Source organism: Perca fluviatilis, chromosome 16 (genome assembly GCF_010015445.1).
Source record: "Perca fluviatilis chromosome 16, GENO_Pfluv_1.0, whole genome shotgun sequence".
In the NCBI taxonomy this organism is placed as follows: domain Eukaryota; kingdom Metazoa; phylum Chordata; class Actinopteri; order Perciformes; family Percidae; genus Perca; species Perca fluviatilis.
This window is the reverse complement of record NC_053127.1, coordinates 9090925-9117426: the sequence shown is the minus strand read 5'-3', so window position 1 is coordinate 9117426 and position 26502 is coordinate 9090925. Positions and strand designations below refer to the sequence as shown.

Below are 26502 nucleotides of genomic sequence, written 5' to 3'. Positions count from 1 at the left end.
ACCCCTCATCCTTGGTTTCTTTTTTTTTTTTTTTTCCCACCCCTCTCTTCCCTTCTTCCCAAGCCGTCTGAGAAAACAAAACAAACACCCTGTCCTGTCCAGCGTGTCTGTGTGTGTGTGTGTGTGTGTGGGTGTGTGTGTGTGTGTGTTGTCGTCAGGACAGTAGAGTGAGGTGCTAAAAGCCTTTTGTCCAGCAGGAAAGGCGATGTCAGCAGCCACAGTGAGGGGAAAAAAGTGAGGGGGAGCTGGGGTCATTTGGCTTCAGCCTTTTTTGTGCGTGTATGGGCCGAAGGACCTAAGAGCCTGTGACTAATGTGGGTTAGGGTTACCCCCCCCCCAGCCCCCTTTTCCTTTTACATTGTTTGCCCCCACTGTCCAGATGGCCAGTGAGAAGAATAAATCCTGGGAAGGCGAGGAGAGATTTGAAATTCCATTGCAGGACAGGGGGTAAAGGTGGGGGGTGACGGGAGGTTGACAGGGTTTGGGTGGAGCTGGGGAAGTCACTCCCAGTCTGGCCGGCACAAACCCTTTTTTTTTATTATTTATTTAAAGTAGAAAGTGTCCTGTGAATGGGTAACATCACCTTTTTTTTTTTTTTACTTACGATTATGGATCTTTAATTGGGATTAAGCTGTGCATTAAACAAAAAAGGGGCACACGTGTTGACATTTTTAAATCTCGATTGAAAACCCACCTCTACTCATTACTACAGCCAACCTTAACACACCATCCTTTCTGCGTCCTTCACAAACGCACTTTATTCACTTATCGTCTTATGTTGCTGGTTTTGTTTAGTTTATTATGACGATTATATGCTTTAATTGCTGTTCAGTTGTTTTGTTGCTGTCTGTTATTCCTGTGTTCCGTTAATTGTAAAGTGCACGGAGACCATGTTTAATGGGGATTTTACATTTTAAATAAAATGTGATTTGATGGATTGAATAAACACTCTTAAACGACAAGCCAGCGGCTGCAGCACATGTGCAGATGTGCAGGAATGTAACCTCTTCTTAAAAAATATCTTAGAAACTCTGGATCAAGAGGGTATGAGAAATAAAAAAAAATAGAAATAGACAGGGCTGACAGGCTTTTTTCGGGCCATAAGCAGAAGGTTGTTGTTCCCCACATCACACTTTGCTGTTCGGGGAAGCATTAAAACAGCACAAAACTCATAACATCACCTATATTCAAATAAATGACCTAAGGCTACACATACCTGTTTAGTGGCAGAAGAACTGCATGGAATCATAAAATAATGACCTGTAAACAGATCCTGGAGCTTTTTGAATACATTTCAGTTCTTCGGTTCTTTCAGTGTTTGTATGCTAAACACAGAGAAAGAAACCCAGTGTCTCATTTACTTGACTTCTAAAACTGAAGAGAAACCAATATGACGTATCACAATTGTAAATGTAGCAGAACCATCAACTCAACAGGTGACGGGCAGTTTTAGATTTCCTGCTTTCACATCTATAGGAAGCAATATTAGTTCTACCTATACCTGATTTAAAAAAAAAAAAAAAAAAAAAACTTTCCTATTTATATATTATTTACCAAATGTGTTGCTGAAAGAAAAAGCAGTTTTCCTATCTGTATTTTATTTGGTGCGTGTAGGTTGATTATCTTCTTTAATTTCCTGTTTGGGTAACTGGCTAAACACGATGTTTGAAATAAATCAGCTGCGCTTCCTTCTTACTTTTAAAACATGTATGTGTGAGACAGAGTGGAAGTACGGACAGGCTCTTTTTGAGGTGAACAAACAAAACTTTTTTTTTTTCGGAGGCTGTACGGAGAGGAGAGGAAGGAAATGAAATGATGCAAGCGTTAAAACCGTGAGAGTTCCCCAATCAGCACATCAGCAACACCATAGTAATTAACTTGTACAGATGTGACACACACACACACACACGCGGCCGACGTAAGGTGACATTTTTGGCACATATCGGTCTGGGACGCTTCCTTTTCGTCTCATCATATACGTACGTCTCCAACTCAAAAATTTCGACTTCAGGTCTTTTCTACAGGGTTTGTTGCTTTCAGTGGTTAGCTATCAAACTGAAATCTCTTTGTGAATGTACACGGTTTACATTTGTATCAAGGTCCTTGCAGAATTGTTGTACCCAGTGAATCAGTTTCTGTGAATAAGATCTGAGAGGATGGGGGGGGGGTTTTTCTTCTTTTTTTTCGTGTTCAAGATCATTAATCCCGGTGACAGGGATTTACGTCAGCCAACAGATTCACTGATATATTTAGAGTGAAAATGTCTCCATTTCCTGTTAAAGAGAAAAAGAGGACTGCACTCAAATGTGGTGCTTCATCTGTAAACACACAATTGAGCATTTTATGTGGAGAAAACTGGGGATACAAATGACCGAGCTGTGCAAATTTCTCCGTGGGATACTCGAACCTCCCACTGAATGCTGTCATTTATTTTCATTGGTTTCCTACAGTAATGGACTTCGCTTGAACAACATCTTTGTATTTAACCTTGAGAAACGAAGCATTTGAGTGCATATGTGCATTATGTTTCCAAGCACACATTCACATACACACACTTTACTATGATCATCTCACTTACTATTTTTTTCTCTCTAAAAGCACATTGGTAATTTTTAGAAAGGTTGCAATGAAAATTAAATTTTAATCTACACCAAGTCAATAATGCTCTGTTAGCCACCGTTATTAAATGTACAGGTTTTAGTCTTGGGGACATTGGTGCACACAGTACAGTACATAATGTCATATAGAACTAATAATATACGTACTGCATCATGCTGTATAGACATTAAAATGCATACACAGTACTTGCAACTGCATACATATACTTAATCCATACCATGCAACAATGTGTTAATGCATAATACAATGCATGTTGTATTTAATCAAGTATTCAGTGATTTTGCTTTTCACTTACGTAAAGTTTGGTGACATACGAGAGACAAAAGAGGCTGAGATATCCTGACTTTCAGTCACTAGTATGGGTCAACCCCCAATATCCTTTTGATCCTACATTTCCCATAATGCACTTCAATAGCATTGTTTTTTTTTGGTATGAACATTTCCCAATGATTATAGCCTGCATTAGCACAACTTATATTGTTGTAAATGCAAACGAAATGTAGATTTTGAAGTCAGATCCACCTCACTGGCCCATCCCTGGCCAGTTGTCATGGCCAGGCTGGCTGAGAGTGAGGGAGGCCAGCTGTAGCACAGGAGCTGTTCCCTCTCATTTCCACTTCATTTATCTCCCCCCTCCTCCCTCCCTCCATCCATCCATCTATCTATCCCTTCTTCCTTTCCTCTGCCAGTGGACTCTCTCCATGCTGCGCTCCACTGTGCCCAGTCAGCTGTGGCAGAGCAAATGGCATCTCTTTGTTTCTTCACTCTCTTCCTCAAAGACTCAGTGTAAGTGCAGTCATATGTGTCTATATTTATACACATTACCAAATTAAAGCCCTCAGATACTGTGGACACTCAAAGCCACCCATTAATGTTTTTTTTGTTTGTTCTTGATACCGCTTTTGTTTGTCACTTTTGCTCTTTTCCTAAGCGTCAATTCTTTATTTCCTTTGAAGGGATCAGACGTGTAAGAGACTCGGGGGCTGGGTGGAGGGTTTTGGTTATAAAAAAAAATAATAATAACTGAAGTCATGCAGGAAATAGACAAAAGTAAAGGAAACCAAATCACTTCCAGATCTGACCCACTGTAGAGCAAGAGCCAGGTCCAGACAGAGAACTCTCTCTGTTTCCTTTTCCCTCCCTCCCATCCTCCCTCCTCTCCTTGGTATGAATCTGCCGTATCTCATTCCCCAGCGCTAATTCCAATTTAATTGCCAGTAGCCCGAAGCCTCCTCAATAGGAGTAACAAATGGTTTGATTCTGTAGACTTCATCAGACTGCATTTTAAATGCGACACAGTAACCCGGTGCGAATGCCAATGAAGCCTGGCGAGTAGCTCCTCTGTTTACTAATTATCCTTTTTCTTACTCCGAGCCACACTGCACAAGTTGTCTGATTAAATCGGATTTGTGAGGATTGGAGGGTGGGGTAGGTGGGTGCTCTGGCGGTGGTGGGTGAGGCGGGGATGTCGGGGAGGCTGGATTGGATGGCAAGTATGGTCCGTCTTTGTAAATGATCCGAAAGTCCACAACGAGAAGAAGGAGCCGGCGGTGCAACTGTAAATCACGATAAAGGGCTTTGCCACTGTTTCTCACGTTGACATTAATTCCCAGCTTGCGTCGTTCATGATCTTTACAGTCAGCGTGGTGGTGAGGGGAAAAAACAAACACATGCTGGTAAATAAATTCTACTGACATTTCAGAATTTATATCCACTGCAGCCGTGCAGGGGAAGGGTTTGAGATTCCTTTTAAGGTTGTTGAAGGTGGATGTGTTATAGGAATACAGATTTTCCTTTTTCTGTATACTGTACATGTCCCGTATTCTCCAGTTAAATTATGGCATTTTAGTTGGTGTATTTTTACGGCCGTTATTTTCTCTTTGTCAACAAACCCCATAAAATGTGTTAGTCCTTCTCTCATATATCTGCTCATATTATGCTGTTTGGCTTTTTCCTTTTCCTTTATAGTGTTGTATATCTTTTTTGGTGCGTGTTATTGGTTTACAAAGTGAAAAAGCCCAAAGTCCACCCCAAAGGGACTTACCATCTCCAACAGAAAACACTGTTCACAAACTGCTCCATACAGCTCCACACCATTACACCACCACCACCAGCCTGCTCAGTGGTAACAAGGCATGACGGATCCATGTTCTCCTTCTGTTTACGCCAAATTCTGGCTCTATACCATCTGAATGTCTCAACAGAAATCGAGACTCATCAGACCAGGCAACATTTTTACAGTCTTCAACTGTCCAATTTTGGTGAGCTCGTGCAAATTGTAGCCTCATTTTTAGTGGAGATGAGTGGTACCCGGTGGGGTCTTCTGCTGGTGTAGCCCATCCGGCTCAAGGTTGTTCGTGTTGTGGCTTCACAAATTGCTGCATGATACCTCGGTTGTAACGAGTGGTTATTTGAATCAGTCGGCCCATTCTCCTCTGACCTCTAGCATCAACAAGGCATTTTTGCCCCCCAGGACTGCAGCATACTGGATTTTTTTCCTTTTTCAGACCATTCTTTGTAAACCCTAGAAATGGTTGTGTGTGAAAATCCCAGTAACTGAGCAGATTGGGAAATTCTCAAACCAGCCTGTCTGGCACCAACAACCATGCCACGCTCAAAGTTGCTTAGATCACCTTTCTTTCCCATTCTGACATTCAGTTTGGAGTTCAGGAGATTGTCTAGACCTGGACCACACCCATAAATGCATTGAAGCAGCTGCCATGTGATTGGTTGATTAGATAATTGCATTAACGAGAAATCTTACAGGTGTTCCTAATATTCCTTTAGGTGAGTGTATGTGCTGCTACTGAAGACGTCATTCTTTAAAAGTGGGTCACAAATATATAGTTTCATTGTTGAAAAAGCCTCAGTAATTTCCTGAAGTGGATGGCAACTGTAGTTTTCAGCAAACATGACTCAAACTGGAGTAAATAGTACAATTGTTGGGGGGGAGGCTATTTCCATCTGCAGATTAATACATATTTGATGCTCTGCTGAGTATTTACGGCAGCAAGAAGGCGTATGTGGAATTGATTCAAAATAAACCACATGTTCAATACTTTTTGCACAACAATGGAGCTCTATGGCACAGAGGAATGAGCTTCTACATTAGACTTTGGCTACACAGAAATGTGTTATAGCATCAATTCATTGTTGGATCTCTAGATTAAAACTTTATTTTTTTTATAAATACTGAAAAATATTTGACCGTTAAATATTCCTTATGTTACTATCTTCTGTATCATAACATCCTACCGATCCTGAGTTAAGGCTACAATAACCAAATGTAATAATGTGAAAATAGCAGTGAAGTGCTCCAGTTGCTACAGTAGGAAGAGAATATGGCGAGGCTGTGATGTTGTGCAGATGAGGAAATTTGCACTGCTATAAAGACCTCTCCCTGTCAACTAAATGGCCAGTTGAGCTGCCATATGGTTGTGCTGACATTATCTCTGGGTAATTAATATGGCATCTCGCCTGGCATCTGGTGGCATTAATCTAGCTGCGAGCAGTTCATCTTACAATGTCAGCGCTGCAGCGAACCCGACGTGAATTATCACTGCCCGATGGAACTGGGAGGCAGGGACCAAGCACAACAAGACACAGCAGGGCAGCCTGAGTTTGTTGCATTTTTTTCCCCTGCATAAATATTGTGAAGAATTATTGGTTCTTTGAGCTGATCCCTATTCAGTAAAGCTTTAAAGTCGCTACTGGATTGATCGTAATCCGTGTGCTAATGTCATTTTGTCAGGATGTTTTTCTGTGTGAAGCAATCGATGACTTGTTCTGTTGTGTTTAATTGAACTTGTACGGATATAGTACAGTGTGTCCCAGTTCCATATAGTTTGCTAATACTAAAAAATCCACTCTGAATACTAATGTTGAGTGTATTAGTGTTTACAGAGATGTACTGTCATTTAATACTGAGAAGAAGGTGTAAGGCAGTGGTTTTGTCCAGCTGTGCTGTACAATATGTCAATAAGTGACTGTGTGTGTGTGTGTGTGTGGGTGTGAGAGAGAGATCCGTTTTGCTGCAAATTTCTGATTGAGAAGCTCTCTAATGCCTAAAATAAATGTATTTTTTCTCATCCATTTTTGTGTGTAATCTTAAAAAAAAAAAAAAAAAAACAACGTATTTTTCAGTCCCTAATACACCAAATAAGAGTTGAATCTTTATCATAGCTAGCTGTCTGGATTTACCCTGCAGAGATCTGAGGAGCAGTCAACCATAGTCCTCAGAAATCCACCGGAGTAACTGACATCCATGCAAAAAAAAAAGAGCGCGATCCGGCGGAATTTCCGGCAGCACCGAAGCAATCAAAACTGAAAGATTAGGTACACAAGAAAAAATCTTCATAAGCAACAGGTTAAACACTGAATTCCTCAAGTTCACATGTCAAATTGACAGCTCTTGGCGTGGAACTTTCAGAATTTCGAAGAGACTTCAGGGCCCGAAATAGTCATGAAAGTAATCCTAACTTGATCTCGGACCTTAACCAAATAGTTTACTTGCCTACCATTAGCTACAGTTTGCATGTGGCAAACGGGTAATTTGCCCAGGTTGTGTGGAGTGATGTAATTTGGATGCAATCCATGTCATGCAACTACTTCAACAGTATGCCTGTTTCCTCATTTCTGCATCTGTGCATCACTATGTGGTAGCTTCACTTCACAGTCGATCCACATGTACATGAGTTGCTCAGAATTAAATGAAAGTTCTAAAATGGTCTTACATGTGCGTCATGATAACGTAGTTTAAAAGCTGGCCATTTGTTCATTCCACCGGGAAAAACAAATAACAGTGTTTCAATGGCTAGGATGACAGCGAGGCTAAGAGTTGGGAAATCTTCAACTATTTTGATCATCATATAATGAGAAAATTGCTGATCATGTGGAAAGCAAGAAATTAGTCTAAAAACACGTCGAATATTTCACTATCTAGCAATCAGTCAGAGCAATAAGTTCTCATGGCAGCACTAGTTGTTTTTAGTGTTCTCCTGGGAAGACATTTTATTGGGTATGTTTTCGGTTTCGGAGTTAAATTGTCAGTTTGTTTGTCAGCAGGATTATGGAAAAACTACTGTCCTGATTGGGGGCCAAGGAAAAAAACCCATTGGATTTTGAAGCGGATCTGACAGTGTGAATTCCTGAGTGTCAGGGCCGTACCCTAACATTTCATTGGGGACCTTTTCCGATTCATAGGAGAGTAAATTACAGAAGGCATTTATTTGTTTGCTCGTGACATTTCTCCAGCGACACCCCATGGAGGCGTACAGGTAAAAAGGTGCTTGGCGACCTTTACAGAACGCTTGTGACCTGATGTGCGATGAAGCCTGATTGCAGATGAGAGTAACAACAAACCCTTCCAGACTAATCTAAAGAGCAGCGGGAACGTCACCTCTGCTGTTGTTTCTCACGCCTTCCTCTGCCAACACCGGCAGGACTGTTGTGACTGGTGTTTGTGGTGACTGGCAGTTAGATGGTGGCAGCTAGCAGAGCTGAGAATTCAACAGAGCCCCTGGTTGGTTGGTTGGTTGGTTGGATGGATGGATGGATGGATGTTGTTGTGACTGGTTGTTGAAGCCTGTGTTAGCTGGTGTAAAGCAAGAATAGAAGGGAATGTATTTTCACTCTGTGTGCTACATGTGATGCATGTTTTCTCAACAAGAAATGAAATACTACTTTATTATATTCATATTTTAGTGATGCAACAAACTTCAGTTTCTCACATTAAATGAAATCTCCAAAGTTCAAGGTTTCTGCCTGTTAAAATGAAGTGCTCTCGGGGCAATTGTTGGGTCTCTATAAATTCTAGTGTGTGTGGCCTAGACCTATTCTATCTGGGAAGTGTCTTGAGACAACCTTGTGTTATATTTTGACACTATAAACAAAGTTGAATTATAGCTGGAAGAAGCAATCTATTACTTTTTTCTATTAGAATGATCTCTTAAAAATATGATAGATCATTTCTTTTAACAAAAATGATCTTAAAGGATACATATTATGCTCATTTTTAGGTTCATTCTTCTATTTTGGGTTTCAACTATGCTTATATGTTTAAAAACGCATTCTTTTCCCATACTGTCTGTCTGAATATACCTGTATTCACGCTCTGTCTGAAACACTCCGCACTTTTAGCCCCTGTCTCTTTAAGCGTGAAGATACTCAGATGGGGGGCAGCATATTCTAATGAGTCTGCTTGTGACACAGGAAGGGGAGCCAAATCTGAATCCCATGTTTTCTGATCTTGGCAAGGGGGTAAGCGAGCATCCACAAACCGTAGCTCCTATGGAGCCATTTTGTTGCTAACAAGCCATCACCCGCCGTTAGCATCCCATTGACTCCCATTCATTTTGGCGCCACTTTGACAGTGAATAACTTTACATCTGAAGCGTTTAAAGACTCTATTTGTCCATTGTTTAGTTCTAAAGAAACACAACAATGTATAAGGCTCCATTACCTTGTACCTCACGTTATGGCTCCGTAGCAGACGTTTTTGTAAAAATAAGCTAACGATTGTGTCATAACCACATGACTAACTGTCACATAGTAGAGGAATTACCATACAGTACAGGAGAAGCTCGCAGGCAGTTTTGACTCACATTAGCTGTTTAAGTTTAATTACTAATGTTAACTAGCATTTTAGTTAGCAATAATTAGCCTGTGCCTGTTATCTCCTTACATATGCCTACACTCTCCTTCTCTGTAAGATTGGGAATGATTGAGATTTCTCTTGGCACAGCTACCAGAAGACTTCCAACTTTCAGACAGGTTGCTCATATCACATTTACGTCTTCAAGCTCAGTTGGAGGCTGCGCAGTAATGCTCAGCCATCACCGGAAAAGTGCTTCTAATATCCTTCACTGGTCTCCGTCCAGAGCAACGGGATCTGTTGGTCCATATTATATACTGTCTATAGATCTAGGCAGCCCACAAAGACTTTTGTGTGTTGGCAGGCACTATGTAAATATGATGAGTGATTTAAAGGCATATATAGGCTATATGTATATGCCTTTAAATCACTCAAACCACTTAGTAGTAATGTTGATCTCCCACTGAGATCTAACTGAAACCCCTACAATGAATGTGGTTGTTTTAGGATACAGAAGCCTACATTTAGTCCCTCTCTCTATAGATAAACTATAGCTTATTATAGATTGCTATTGACATGAGCAAGCAGTAACAGAGGTTGGGGGCTGTGGTAATGGCCTGTAATTGAACACCTTGTGCTGAGGTCCCGCTGCTCTCTGCCTCATTAACTCTGGCAGGTCCTCCGTTCAGCGCGCTGCATTGCAGGCCACAGTCGGGACGCATTTAACTGTCTAGACTGCAGTCCAAGAAACACAAGCCTTTCAGGAAGGATTTGAAGCAGAAGTGTAAGGAGTGAGACGATCATCCTGATGCATGTAACTGAGTTGTTAAAGTCAAAAATTGCCGCTTCCCGTTGAGCCTCTAAGATAGTGCTGCGTGCAGAAAACATTTAGGAAATTCTGTGCGTTTGTCCACAGACAATTAAAGTGAGACATGTTGGTTTTTTGCATCTACAATAGGGAGCTTTTCAGAGCAACTAAGGTTTTCTGAGATTCAAAAGCATAGACTGTAGAAAAACTGGCAGGTAGAACCCGAGTGGCATCATTATTAGGTCTCTGAGGGATGTTTTGGTTTTACTTCTCACGTCCTTGTGAGTAAGTTGACCGAAATTTATGATTTTCAAATATAGTCAACCTCAGTCGCTTCTCTTTAAAGTCTAATTCCTCTTAATAGAGCAGTAATTCTCACAATGATCGTCAAGACAAACCGTAAAAGGAGTAAAATCAGCCATTGTGAAGTTATTGTAAAAGAACTAGAAGTACCTTGAAGTACTCCTGAACTTTTACACAACCATCAACATTTTTACACATCCTGCACTAATCCATACAGCTTCTTTATTTTCTTTCTTAATGTTATATAGTTATATGTATGTATTATTTGTTTCTGTATTAATGTTAAATATGTTTTTATGTATGCACCATCAACCAAAGCAAATTCCTAGTGCTACTTACCTGGCAAAAAATCTTTTTCTGATTCTGATCCTTTGGCCACTGGTAGTACTGTGTCTTAAGCCACGTCAACATTTGATTCAGTTTTTGGCCATGGTGGCATTTTTAAATATAACACTTTACACTTATACAACCTTAACATTTTAGTCCTGGTTGGTTTGGTGTGTCATATGTGGTAACTAGTGATAACAATAAGAGTCCCTTTGGAAATGCAAATCTAATGCATTATAAGTTTGTGTTTGAGGCCATTTACTGAGATCTTTTATGACTTTATCACACTTTCTTTAGAGGTGGGTGGGTGGGTGCTTGGTTCCCCTGCTCAACGCATTCTTATGAACGGGTCCATATGAGATAGTACGAAAATGTATGCACACCAAAACGTTAGATATCGTACCAAACTAGAGTAGGACACTAGGAGAGGTGTCTTTGAGCCGGGTACAGAGCACCGCAAGCTTCCGGTCAAAACTCCACCGCTCCCTGTTCAGATGCACCAATCAGGGCCAGGGGGGGTGTCTAACTGCGTGTCAATCACTGCTCATGCACACGCATTCATTCTCCCTTGTGGGGGGAGGGGCTTAGGAGACTGTTTTGGGCTTTAGCGGAAAGGGGGGAGGGACTGAGAAGTTGTCGATGTTCAAATTTTTTGGCTAAGTCCTGGATTTTTGCAATCCTACCGACGGCACCTTTACGTTTAGGCACCAAAATGACTAGTTAAGTTTAGGAAAAAGATCGTGGTTTGGATTAAAACACTCCTAAGGAACACGTATTTCCTGCGTGGAAGTCTTTTGTTTTCCCCAGGAAACGAGCTCCGCTCCCTGGCTTTAAAGTCCTGTGTTTTATGACCCACATACACCCCAACCTCCTCCCTATGCGTTCTTATAAAGGAGCAGTTGTCGGGGTGCATACAGCAACAAAATAAAACATGGAATGCTTAGTAATTATAGTGCTTAACTTTTCTTAGCTTTTTGAACGTATAATTCATGAGAACAGGCTGCCCTTTTGCACATCAGAATCAGTAAAAGTGCCTACCTCTGGCCAGCCTCTACCCCATTTCTGTGCTCTGTGCCCATCCGGCCACTGTCACCTCCCATCGGGGAGTATTCCTCTCCATTACCGGCCTATGTCCGTCCTCCACTTAAATAACAGCAGCCCTGCCACTCCAGGCCCATTAAGATACTGCCGGCACTGCCGCGGCCACACACACAAACAGCCACAAGCTGCCCGAGCCTTTTATAAATAGATGGCGGGAGAAGGAGAGAGAGCTGGTTAGAGAAGGTAAATTATTCCAAAACAGCCAAACAGGACTGAGACTAAGAACCCCCCACCACTCTGGCTACTCCAGCTCCTCCTTTCAGGTGTCACTTTGGGCTGACTCAATTTTACACTGTAATGGACCTCCTGGGTCAACTACTTTTCTCCCACCTTTCCTTCCTTTTTTATCTCTCCACTGCTGTCTTCATCTATCAGCGGCCGACAACATCTTTCCTCACTTTCCTGCAACAAACACATACACACGCAGTATTCCCTGCACTGACTGTATAGTTTGCACCACTTAATTTAGTCTAACACTAATCAGGATTCGCACTACACTTTACTACCAACTGTGGTTTGCAGTTTGCAAGAAGGGGAAACGATAGCAAGTAGCTTTCCACATAGACTGTTGCACGATAGCAAGTAGCTTTCCAGACGGTTAAAAAGCATAAATGTAATATGTGCAATGTCACCCACAGTTTTATGAAAGGATCTTTCAAAGCTTGGATTTGCATTTACTACTTACCACCATATTTGACGGGTGCTAGAAAACCCAAATTCACAATGTGTTCACACATAAATACATAGTATATACATACATACATACATACATACCGTAGCCTACATACAAATGAGGATCTCGCTCAATAGGCCCCGGGTTTAAAATAAAGGTTTGAAATGAAATACAGATCTGGTCTCTCACAAGTCTGGAGTTTGCAAGTATGTTTGCATTAACTATACAGAGCTTCATGTGAGCAGTTATGACCTCCGGCAAAAAGTTTATGTTTTCGGTTTGTTTGCGTTTTAATGCGTGCAAGTAGTGGTCCATGTGTGGCAGTGAGTGTATTAAACATCAGACCCTTCTTGAAGACAGAAAGCGTGCGTGCGTGTCGGTATGTAGGTTACATATTTCCACCATGTCCATGCCTTAGCCTAGACCTTAGGTCACAGGTTTGATAATCTTTTACATTCCAAAACCTTTTTTTTCCTCTAATTCCAAAATCTCTCTCAATCCCCCTCCCCTTCTTCCTTACTGTCTCTTTCACTTATTCTGGCTCTGGACCACTCAGGCCCTTTCCATTCTCTACCCCTCCAAACGACGACAATAATGGCATGTTACTTCACGACTTTAATGCGACTATATTATTTGGTACGAAGTGGTCTGGAGAAAGAAGTCCTCTGCTTCCACTGACTGATAAACTAAGAGAAGGAGAGTGAGGTAATAGTGACTATAGAAGTGAACAGGAGGCATGCCTGTCAATCAAAGCCACTTCAGTACCTGGAGTCCTAGAGGGATTCCAGCAGCAATCGACCCCAGTCAATAGCCTCTTCATTGATAAAAGCAGAGAGGAGGAGAAGAGAAAATCACAACACAGGAGAAAACTAGCTTAGCACTAATTACATGTATGAACTAGTCTGCATTTACAAGTGAGTCTGCATCCAGTCACTGAAAGGTTTTAAATGTGCTGTTATATTCACAGTGTGCCTCGAGGCTTTTGGCAAAAGACAAGAGGTATAGAAGAAGGGATGCAGTTTACATTACCTGTATACAAAACAGGGTTGAGAACTTGGTAGTTAGCACGAGACGTGTAGTGGAACTTTCCACAGGTGAAAGGTAAAGAGCGCCACCTACTGAACCGAAACGGCGGGAACGCCGAATGAAAATCTAAATCAAAAGAGGTGTGAACATTTTAAAGACCCATGCAGTATGAACATTTTAGCAAAAAAAGGTTTACAACATAACCTGTTCACTGCAAACATTTTCATATCCAAAGCCTTAAAAAAAAAAGATACAAAGTTTATGCAGACCCGTTAATGTTCGAGCTTGCATGAATGTGCTCAGCAAATGTTCTGGCAATCGGCTCCTATAGATTTAAATATATCTTGTGTAAAAGTATCTGGCCTAGAGAAAAGGTCAACAGAGTGCCTACATGTTAGGAATCATCTTCACCTGTAGGGCGGACGGATTAGCACCTCGGGCTTTCAGTCATGAGTGTTCAACAAGGATCTTATAAAAGGTTCTACACTCCTGCAGACAAAGCTGCTTTCTTTCCTGTGCAAGAGAAAATGAAACATAGAGACAGAGCTTAGGTCAGAACGGGAAGATTTGTCAATATTTATTTCTCTCCCGAAATTAGATTGTTTTTTTTTGTTTTTTTCCCTGTTGGTTTGTACATCGGCGTCCTCTACTGCAAATCTCTTATATTTACTTGCAATCCAGCAGCTCTTCTCTATCCTCCCTGCTATGATCATCCTCCAGCGGTGCATCTTCCCCTCCATCCCTGTTCCTCAGCGTGTAGAGCAGCCGAGACAGTGATTGATCTGGCGTGGAGGCTGTCGTGGGCCCTCCTCCTCCTCCAGTGGTTATGAACATGAGGCGGGCTGCTCTTCATAGATTTTTAAATTAGTGTCAGCTTTGCCCCAAAGATGTGTTATTGACTGATGAAATAGAAACTGAGCTCCAAACACTCAGTCCTTCCCTAGAGTTTTCCCCAGCCTGGTAATTGAAAAAGTGTGAAGGGAGTGTGTTCAAGGCAACGTGCAACTGTGTGTGTGTCTGTTCCTGTGTTTGTGTGCTTGCAAGTGTGCGCTCTTTATCTCTGCTGGAGAAAAATGCACAGTGCTCGCTCGAGTCAAGATTCGATTGAAGTATTGCATAGGAGATCTTTATCTCCTACACACCCACCCTGAAGCATGAGTACTGTGTGCGCCTTTTAATCCTATAAATACAGTTTGCTTCATGTAAACCTATGAAGGCACGTTTTTTCTTTTTTTAAACCGTGTGTCTGAGCCCACAACATCGCACCGGAGTTTTAGTGTATCCTGTGTTTTAATCATTGTGTGCATGCATCAACCTTTAGTGGGATTTGTTTGAGCAAAGCTAGCATTGGTTGTCTCTGTGGCTTTATCATGAAGTGCCGTGGGGGGAAGGTGACAACCACTGGCTAGTTCCACAATGACGGTGCTCTTTTTTTTATTTTTTTTTTCCTGCAGTGTAAAGCAAAACTCTCATCTTTATTACAAAATGCAAAAAGACAGGCAAAGAAACCTGAAACCATGAAAATAAGACCCAATAAATAAGTGGCTGTCGGTTTAATAAATGCGATCATGCTTCACGGATCTCACCACTAACTCGACCTGTTGTGTCTTTTTCTCTCCAGGGTCGGACATGGCCATCTTTTGCCTGCTTTGTGGGAAGCGTTTCCAGACCCAGACGGCACTGCAGCAGCACATGGAGGTCCACGCCGGCGTTCGCAGCTACATTTGCAGCGAATGCAACCGGACTTTCCCCAGCCATACTGCACTCAAGCGTCACCTACGCTCACACACAGGTCAGTGGAAGCACTCACTAGCCATCTTCACTACGGCGGTAAGGCCTAAAGTTCTTGCGTGGTTTAGAATAAAAGCTTTTGGTGTGCTTCACCGCGTATTCATTTTCAGCACATTCTCGCCTCATTCTAGGGAATCCCTTGACCCTTTCCTATATCAGACGGGAATGTGTAATCCCCTCTGGGTCGGCTCGCATTTTAACTCAAAGTATCCGAACAAGCCTTTGGGAGACATCATTACCAGATGTCCAAACCATCACACCTAGCTCCCTTTGACATGAGGGAGCAGTTAGGTCTTATTTTGCACTTCTTGTGTAGTCTGAGCTTCTCCCTCTGCCCTTAAGGCCTGTGAAGGAAACTTTTGTCAGTCACTCATATCCACAATCAAGCAGCACTCACTGTCCAGAGCTTAGACCACAGGTGAAGGTTGGCAGGCAGACTGACTGACACATCAAGAGCCTCATCTTCAAGCTCCGCTCCCTCGGGGCCGTGATAAAACGATTGGTTTTTAACCTGTTTAAATATTGACTACATTTAGGAGAACAAAAAAAACCAGACCCAGGTCATAAAAATCCCACATTTCCTTTTTAATTTGCCATATTTGCTAGCTCCTGCCACACCTACTAATGATTCATTCCTCCCGGTCCAACCCAATTTACATCAGCGCCTCAGGTGCGCCACTGCAATGCTGCAGCAGCGTCTCCGGTCAGGGAATTACTCAACTCTGTTGGTCATGCTCAAATAAGAATTTGCAGCAAACTTGCATCACTATTTATGTCTACCCCTTTCTTCTCAAAGGAGCACAATTGGATTTATTCAGTGTCTACCCATAGGCGTAATTTACGGGATGGCGGGGGGTTACAACCCCCCTCAATAATCAAAACTTGCCGGGGTAATGAAGCCAAAGACTTTATATGCTGTGGAAAGCAAATACTTGTGCGTAATTCCTAAATAAAAACATCCTGAAACATGTGTAATGTTGTGAATCTGCACCAGGTTTTGAACAATACAGCAGATATATTACTTAATAATAAAAATATTTACCTAAACAAAGACATTTGCATTCAAAAAAGGCACAAATTGAGATCAGTGCCATTTTAAAGATTTATTCTTAGACATTTTTGATCATTGAAACAATTTGAAAAGAGGAAGGGCATAAATGTTCTTCCTTAGAGGAGCCACGCCAGGGTTTTTGCTAACATTTCAGGAGAAAATCAGCACTAAAACCTGGTTCTTGAGCAGTTAATATTGTTTTGATATGACCTCCATATAATTGAATATCAACCTCTGCTTAAAGACAGTCTAAATATTATGACATATTATTATTATTATATTGCATAATAGCAAGGCATGATTATAATCTGCCCCTGAGTCCCAGATCCCCAGAGCAAAGCCCCATGTTCACTCTGTGGCAGTAGGACTTTGCTATGATTCATTTTAGCTTTGTTTGGGTATATGGGAATATGCTTCACTAATACACAATATCCACTGACATGATAAAGAGCTTAAGGTGTGACCTGCTTTATTACCTGATAATGAGGCCCCGTGTTGAAGAGGGCCAGTTGCACTAGACTAGAGTAATCACCTGAAAAGCACGTGTTTATTACATGTAATACACACATTACATATTATTCACACGCGGAACACCACAAAATATCCCACACAGGCACATTATGTCATTTCACATGTGATAAAATCACGATATGGGCACATGTGAATTTAATGTGACATTTCACAATGTAAATATCTAACTAGTCACACAGAAAGCCCTAAATCTTGGATATGCGTTTTTCTCATTTTCTTCTCACAAATAGTTTTTTTTTTTTCTTTCTTCTAAGATTCTTTGGGCTTTCGCATAGAAGGTCTTCTTCTCACTTTACCACCTCCCATCCAGGTGTGTTAGGGTAATAAAATAGCTGACCATGAAAACAGTGAGTAGTGCACAGCCACAATAGGAGATCACCTGCAAAATACCATACACTCTGGCCCACAACAAGGATCGTCATTGACAAATATATATCTTACAGTATAAGACAAAGTAAAAAAAAAAAAAAGTCATGTTTTATTTTAGGAAAAGGGAGTGAATTATGTTATCTGCTACCGAGTTACATTGGTGTGCTGCAGTGTAGAGAGAAATAAACGGCATTAATTCAGGTCAACGCCAAATGGATTCTGCAGCAGTCAGACGCAGCTTATTTACAGTGAGTTTTTTTTTTTTTTAGGGTTTTTTTTTCCTCCAGTCCACTAGTAATTCTCTCTGTGCTGGCTCTCTACTGAGGCGAGGCCGGGATACTAATACATTGTTGTGAGGGAGCAGAGGTAGCCTGACGGATGCTGCTATTCAGAATGGAGAGAAAAAAGAAGAAAAAAAAACGTAACCATGACAGAATATGAACACATGGAAATGAATCCCATTTCACCGGCGAGATGGATGCTTTTTTTCTTCCCCATCTCTCTCTCTCTCTCTCTCTCTCTCACCCAGCCGCCTGTCTGCGACCTTAAATAACAGTCTCGCTGTCAGAGCCGATTTAGCTCACCGGCTCACGGATAAATATTTGAAACGAAAGGCAGGGAGATGAGAGCAGTCGGCCCTATTTACAAGTCAGGCGAATACACCATTAGTGTGTGATGGTGGAAGGTGCTGAGGGGGGGAGGAGGGCTGTGGACCAAGCTGCTTGAGCCGCCGGTACAGTAGTTATGCACACATCTGCTCCGTCTACCAGACATTGGAGAGGACACGAGCAGCGTCTCTGATCCACCTGCCCACCCGGGCGACGCAAATGTCACCTCAGCTCGTCTGTGGAGACGCAGATGAGACTTTGCACCGCGTCCCGCTGTGGGCGCGCGTTAAATCACAACGAGCCAGCCGCGAAAAAGCAATCGTTTAAATATGATGTGGAGCCTTTTGTCAGGGGATTATACAGTCAGCAACTCGCACAGCCATCATGGGCGCCAGAAATAGGTCCTAATTTACCCTCCAAAAAAAAAAAGAATAAGAAAGAAGTAGAGACATGGTGTTCCTCTACATTTACACTTTGATGTTAATAATCTCATTCACACTTTGCTGGGTAACAAGGCGAAAATAGTGTTTTAAAAACAGGCACAGCCTCAGGGAATCATCCTTCACCTTTTGTACAGAGACACATGTGCTCTGCCTTCATCCGACAAAGTCCATCCAATGTGGACATCTGTCCATATCCGTCTTGCAGGTTTTTGTTAGTGTCCTACATGCACCTTAACTCCTTTGTTGTTTGTTTTTTCATTTTTTTTTTCCTCCAAGTTTCCAACATGCATCCAAAACACAAACAATGTCTCATTAATGAGGCTGTAGCTTTTGTCTCGGACGTGAAGAGGAAACAATACAATCAGGGACTCATCAACAATATTATGTTTTTTTTATAATAATGGTGCTCCAACATAGAATTATATATATATATATATATATAAAAATCTATGTAAATTGCCGTATCAAAAATGCGCAAATTCTACATGTGCATCTATACTAAAGAGCACTGTCCTTTAGTGTCATGTCTTTGAGTGGCGTTCAATTACAGTGTCTTTTACGGCGAATATTTACTCTAAATAAAAAAGAAAACCGATTAAATAAGTCTTTGGGGTGTTTTATTTCCCCAAAAACATGCAAAGTAGTTGTCAGGGCTTTTTTCCCACCCTGAAAAGGGTCTGCTAATCTGCCCCTAACCTTCATACAGCCCCAACAAGCGCCCCTATCAAAGGTGAAGGCTGGCTGTAACCATGGGTCATGGAGGGTAGATCCTTTACGTGTAGCTATTTCGGCGTGTTGTTTGGGTGATCTAGGCCATGGCAGTATTACTCTTGGTTGTTTAGTTTCAACACTAATGTTATCTTATTCAGATCTGATTCAGCTACCAGTTGAACCCATCTACAAAGTTTGGTGTTTTGCATTCTGCTTCATTCACACTTATTGTTAAAAATATATATATCTTGCCACTCAGCCGGGCTCTTGGCAGCCATTGTAGCATTAAAAATAAATGGAGGAGGGGGACGACGCCAGAGCTGAAACGTTGATCCGCAATAATGGCACTACAAGGTCAGAGTATGTACAGTAGACTTTAGCACACAAACAAATAGACACAAGCGCACACACGCAAAATGTCACGGGTTCCCGCAGGTATTTTCCCCCAGGAAATTGTAGTCAATTTTGGCAAGCATTACCTGCAATTAACAAGATCTCAATTCCCAGCATTCAACCCTAATTTTGTGTGGCAGCTCCTCTGCTATAGAAAGCTTTCTAGTTCAGTTATTGGTTAAATCACCATTCTGTTGCATCAAATGACAACAGGACGCAGCAAAAAGCACTTTTATGGACATTCATTATGTGTGCTTCATTTTACCTGTCTGCTGGCTTATCTTTTAAAAGCAGCCTTGCTGGTGCAGGCTCTGACACTGGATCACCATTTAGGACAAGAAAAAAAAGGGGGGGCGGGGGGGTAGAACGACAGATTTAATGGTGTTTATTTCAGCATCTAAATCATGCCATCTTGCCTGGTCTCCCTCACTGCGCGCCTTCTCATTTTCCTCCCTCCACCTGCCGTTTCATCACCCTCTCTTCACATGCCACGAGATTACACAGCTCCATGTCGACTCTTTATTTTGTTCATATGCCTTTATTGCATGTATGTACGCTACAGTATAGGTCCAAGCACTCACACATAAACACACAATGTGGGCTTATAACAGTGGCAGTCATGGCAGCTGTGCTATTCTCCTTCCCTAACACCCCACACGCAGACAAACACACTCGCTTTACAGACCAGGCCCTCATTAATATTCCGTTGTTGTGCACTGTCTGTGTGTAAGTGTCTGTGTGTGTGTTTTTTTTTTTTTTTTTTTAAACTCTGAGCCAATTTGCTGTCTGCTGTGGCGTGGTGTTTTGTGTTCGCAGCTGTATTTGATAGTGCTACAGCCAGAGAGGAAGAGACAGAGAGAGGACTGAATTGAATTTGGAGAGAGAGAGAGAGAGAATAAGCCAGTTCTGGTCCTGGCAGTGATGGAGCCCGGTGATTTACAGCCTCTTACCGTGTATAATGAACACGCCCCGGGTGCCCATGGGCACAGGCATCCTCAGCAGGCCCTTGGGGTGTCAAAGGAGCCGATGGTGGGGGGTGGTTGTTGATGTAGAGGTGGTGGTGGTGGTTGGGAGGGGTCAGGAAACGCAGGTGGTGATGCTCGGGGGGCACCCAAGGGTCCACTCACCATGCTGTGGTTCCACCTCACTGTGCTGAGTCCTCATCTGCGGCCTCCCTGCCATGTGGCCACAGCACAGAGGAAGAAGAGAGAGATAGGAGGGAAGGAAAGCAAGGAAGGAAGGGGAAAAAGGGATGAGAGGAAGAAAGAGAGAGAGAGAGCGAGAGCGAGAGATGAGGTGATAGTGGCAGATTTGGGATGGACAGAGGACATGTCCCCATTATTCGCCAGCCCCCGTGAGAATATTCTGACAAAATGAAGTCCCGTCTGGCCCTTTACATTCTCTCACCATGTGATTATAGAATTGTGTCTGATTTATTTAAAGCTCTGCGGTTCAGCTTTGCACTTTGGCGTCCCCGAGTGGCTACAAGGAGATAGCGTGCACGATATGCACCCCGGGTACAAACAGGATGCTGGAGCCTCGACTGCAACCACTCGGTATTTTTATACCACTCTGTTCTTTTATGCCTCGGCTGATTCCAGACATGCTTGCATCTGCACCGTTTTTTGTTGTTGTTTTTTTTACTGTGTGGCTGTACAGTATGTTTTCACAGTAGGCTAAGTGTTCTAATGCATAAACACTGGTATATTATTTTAAGAAAAAAACCTTATATTGAAATGAGAAAGACAGTGAGCTCTTTTCCTACTTGTTCAAGATTTTTGAAGGGGTTCGCTAACAGCAGACGTTAGCACAGCAACAGGACACTAAGCTCGAATAACCCTCCGTAGGTCTTCTCTGAGTGTTAGCATCCCACTCGCCGGTGTGATCGGAGGCCCTAATTAAAGGCAGGTGAATCTGAGCTCAATTATTATTCCTGCAGCGTCGTGCGAGCCCACCGAGCTCCGTGATGGATTGTGATCTCTGCTGTGGTTGAAACGCTAGAAAGAGCACAATGTCTTACAGCGGGAGCCACTGATAACTTCACGCAGACAAATAAAGACTGTCACTTTTATTGATTTTTACCCAGCCCCCACCGATGCCGCCATATACACCCACATCCCCTGCTCCATCCCTGTCTCAGTTTTACCCCCACCCTGCCCACCCCCACACCCACCCACCAAACCGCCTCGCATCACCTCCATCCCCATCAAAGCTTCCATTTAATGGAAGGGGGGGGGGGGTCCAACATCACAAGGCACAGGAAACGTTTCTTCCATGAAAGTACAGCACGCCCCAGAATGTGATCAGCATTTAAGAGGTGTCCATCTCTCGCCCCTCTCTTCCATCCCTCTGTCTCTCAACACATACATACTGTATACACAGACATAAAACCTTAAATAAAATATGCAGGATGGAAGCGAAATTGTCTCTAAGCAGCGGGGCAGCGGCCGCGGCAACACATAACGAGAAATGCAATTTATTCCGTGGCACGTTGCTGCTCGGACAGGCAGATAATGAAAGGCATAGGTCATCGATGGTGACTTAAACCTGCAGCGGTGGAGTGAAATACATTAATAAATATCCACAACATTACCTGTAACTGGGGAGGAGGTGGGGGGGGGGGTAAATAACGCAAGAAGCAGCTCCTCATCAAACACACAGGAATATAATTAGTCTTTGGACTGGTGGCGAGAGCCTCTTGCAAATCATAATATCCCTGATCATTGACACCTGAATATGCATGTGCTCTGGCAGCCTGAGGAGAAGAATGGGATGCCACACATACTGTACATCCACCAGCCAGCCTGGTGTCTGGAATAAGTCTAATGTTTAAGAATGGAAATGTGTTCTGCTCTGAAAATAACAAGTGAGAATACATTTACCCAGTTTGAAAGCATTAGACAGAGGAGCCGTGAATAGAAACACATGCTATGCTGACGATGAGGTACTACATTGAAAGCCAAATAGAGATACAGTTGTCTACAACTTCTTTTCAGGTCTTTTTATTTAACCACGACCAAAACGGTGCTCAAAATGTTTGATATAATACAGAATATAAATCTTTTGAGTCACTGCAATCTATACTATAAATTACATTTGGCTTGTTCTCAAACTGATAAAATTGATGTCAAGTAAACAAACAATATTCTTACTCCGTGTGTGTTGGATGCCATGTGCTGAATAACATTGTTTACTGTATGAATTAATACAAAATGCCACCGAATCAAGCCTAGTGTTCTGCTCACACTAGTTTAAGGCAAGACATTACAGGTGAATAGGGTAAAAAACATAAATAGATAGCACCATGAAACTTCCCCAGTTCAATCTTTACATTGAGACAGTTGTTTTTTGTATTAGAAGTTTTCTAAAATGTTAAGTTTACATGTGAAAATTAGGCTTTATTTTCTTTAATATGCATTATTTTGCATACATTTCCAGAACAGAAATTTGAACATTTGATAAAGCCAGGTTCAAAATTCGTGTTTGATTTAGTTGACATGTTGGAGTCAAAGGTATCTACAGAGGGGATTTTGGATTTCTTTTTTTAAACAATCAATTTTCGCCATGTTTTTAGGAAGAAAATGTTACATAAATCTGGTTACTAATGATAAATGAGCAAACCCCAAATAGACGAAGTGTAGAAAAATAAACACCTAAATGTGTATTTTGGATGTTTTCTTTTCACTAGTCTGAAAGAAGCATGTCATGGAAGCGAAATAGCCCCAAAATCTCAAAATGAGAAAATGTTGTTTTTGCCTGCAGTGTCTGGCCTTTACAAGAAGTACCAGTACAAACTCCAAAAACATTTTTAACAAGTTCAGCGCTTTAACCTGCAACACTACACCAGTTCATGCCAAATGCAGTGCTTCTCTTGTTGTCCATTTGATCTGCAAAATATGAACGTTTTAAATACTGTATCTGAACTCAGAGAGATGGATGACAGCTCTCCGCCTTCTTCCAAGTGAACTGTGGTGTTTATTTAGAGCAAGATGGTGATCCAAATTAAGTACATGATACTACCCAGCGCCCCTTTTCTGACTCCTCTCGTTAGCCTTGTGTACAATATTCAAACCCACACAGCTCGAGGGCGGTGATTGGCTGGCACTTCAAAATGTACTTCAATCCCTGTATTTTTGACAGCTTTCATTAAGAAACCATCTGCCTAGAGGAAGTAGAAAATTGCATTAAAGGCAAGGCAAGTTTACCTGTACTTAGTGTTAATTTTGTCAGACGAGACAAGACTAAATATGTTCGTCAACGACCTTTTTTCCCATGACTAAGACGAGACGATGACGAGACTGCACCTATGTCCAAAAACGCTGACTAAGACTAAATTAACATGCATTATTGTTGACGAAAAAAGACAAGACTAAAATGTTTTGCATAAAATAAAAACTAAGATAAAATCTCTCTTCATTTTCGTCTACAATCGTCTCTACGTTTTCATCATGAGATAGAATATTCAGCTGTTACGCCTTCAAAATATTCAGAATTCCCAATCCCAATTTGTGCTGTTGCTGCCAGCCTCTGAGAAATAATCTCAGAAATAATGTTATTAAAAAAAAACTAAAATGTTTTCATGTTTTTCTAAGATATATTGAGTTTTCTTTTGACTAAAACTAGACTGAAATGACGAGACTTTTAGTCGACTATAACTTGACTAACAAAAAAAGATATGTGAATATTACTATAACTAACAAGGACATTTGGCACAAGACTAAGACTAAATTAAAAATAGGTGACAAAATGAACACTACCTGTACAGCACCTTTCAACAACAAGGCAATTCAAAATGCTTTACATAAGATAAAAGATGTAAAAGAAACACAATGCAATAGAAAAAGACAAACATAAATAGGGTTTCAGTCAAACAGAATGAGACAAATTCAACAGTAGGTTAAAAACATGTATATTCATATACATAGATACGTCCATTAATGTATTGTGAGACTGGGACGGGCAGGTCAATAACACATCTCATGGCCAGTAAACAGCCATGACAGGCTACAATTATCTTACACAAAGCAAAACAGCCATGCAGGTGGTTTGTAGAGGAGACAAAGGATGGGTTGCGTTGTCTGCTGGTAGTGAAGCCATTAAGTAGGAATCCATTCGAGCAGGAACACCTATTGTTCTGGCGCGTGCGTAAACCCACCAAAATAATCAGACAAAACATTCAGTAATGTTGCTCCCTTTAAGTATCACAGCCACAGTGTTCTATGCTCTCTATAGGATGTTTACATTGTTTTGGTTGGTGTGAAGCACCCAACCATGCGCAATGCTTGTGAGAGCCAACCAAACTTAAATGTTAAAAATCTTAGTCTTTCACTATATCTGTATCAGTGTCTGGGTCCAAACCGGCAGTGACAGATGCCGCCCACAAACTGCCTGGGTCTGTCTGAGTTTTTTTTTTCCTCACCACTGTTGCACCAAATGCTCGCTCATGGGAGTGTGGTCTAGACCTACTCTGTCTGTAAAGTGTCTTGAGATAACTCTTGTTATGAGTTGATACTATAAATAAAATAAAATTGAATTGAAGTTGAAACCTTTTAACAATATTCAGATGAATTTGCGCACGGCCTTGTGCCCTTCAGTCTGTTTTTTCACACAAGCTCGAGTGTTGTACTTTTCCCTTTTTTTTCTTACAACAAGATCCCTTCTGCAGATGGATATAAACTTTGCTTGTGTTTCTCCACATTACAGCAGGGGACCATCCATTTGAGTGCGAGTTCTGCGGGAGCTGCTTCCGAGATGAGAGCACGCTGAAGGGCCACAAACGCATCCACACTGGGGAGAAGCCCTATGAATGTAACGGCTGTGGGAAGAAGTTCAGCCTCAAGCACCAGCTGGAAACCCACTACCGTGTGCACACAGGTACTGCGATTAAAATAAGTCCAGCCGGCCAACAAAGAAGCTGTTTGCAAAGTAAAAAAAAATTAATTGATGTTTGTAATCAAAGGATTGGGGAATTGTTTGTGGTCTTACGGGAAGCTATGTGCTGGAACTATACACGTTTTTTTGTGCAGCATCTTGAGCTATAGCACAGGTTGCCAGATATGGTCTGTGAGCAGAGGCGGCACTCTGGCCGTCTCTGGGCAGGCACGATGGTACCAAACCTGGCAACCTCACTGTGACAAAAAAAAAAAAAAGACTCTGGGAAGCTGCAGCTTTTGTCTGCCAAGACAGTTTCACAGTTTAACTCGCTCTAAAACAACAATCTATCATTTTATTTACACATCGAACAACTACAATACAATATGTTAATTGGCGAGCTTTACAGGGGCTGGTAGTTGTCAAGTTGAGCCAGGCTAGCTGTGGTCCCCTCTGCTTACTTTCTTTATGCTAAGCTAAGCTAACAACTTCAGCTCCGTACAACGCACACAGACATGAGACTGATATTTATCTCATCTCATTCTCAGAAAGAAAGTTGGTAAGCAAATTTACTAAAATGTCAATCTCTCTTGGGTAATATAAACATGTTTTGGCCCTTATTCAGATATTATGTTCCCACATTTCTAGGACATTTTCAAAATTAAGTCTTGTGTTCCTACATTTCCCTTCAAGGGTTAGGGTTAGGGTGGGTTAGGGGTTAGGTGAACATAGGGCCTAATTTTGGAAAAGAATCTTTGAAATGAGGGAACATAGAGCCTAATTTTGAAAAGAATCATAGAAATGTGGGAACATAGGCTCCCAATATTGTTATCCACATAAAAATACAGTATATACAGCAACGGGGCACTAGACCTATTGATGCAGCTTTTGGTGTCTGTTAAAGGACTCTGTTGCAGGAAATCCAAGCGGAAAAGCACAGACCAGACCAGATGAATATCTTTGTTGCTGTGATACAGTAGATGAATGTCTCAGAAGACGTTGTATTGATCCCAGTATATTTAGAGCCCTATAAAGATGTTGACACAGTGATAAGCTGGGGGCCCTGGAGAATGAGTGTGCGCTACGTGGTAGACTGAGTGAGGATATCGCGAGCGCCCACCAGGATGGCACACAGCCAGGGCGTTATGCTTCCTCACCAGCTCTTTTTCTCTAACACACACATGCGGCAGCAGCACCCTCCCATCTTCCATTCAATAAGCCAGCTGTTAAGCCACACTATCAAGGCAGCCTGTCCAATAATTGGCTCCCCCCCTGTCCACCCTTT

General features: G+C 41.9%; 1 protein-coding gene across 4 annotated transcripts in view; it reads left to right on the top strand.

Annotated features, from left to right (window-relative positions):
* Positions 1-26502, top strand: part of zbtb16a (zinc finger and BTB domain containing 16a) — a 153022-nt gene that overhangs the window by 122430 nt on the left and 4090 nt on the right. For all 4 annotated transcript variants that reach the window (XM_039777173.1, XM_039777170.1, XM_039777172.1 and 1 more), the window contains exons 5-6: positions 15071-15241; positions 25050-25220. In XM_039777173.1, coding sequence (XP_039633107.1) covers positions 15071-15241; positions 25050-25220 — 342 coding nt within the window. The remainder of the gene's footprint in view (positions 1-15070; positions 15242-25049; positions 25221-26502) is intronic.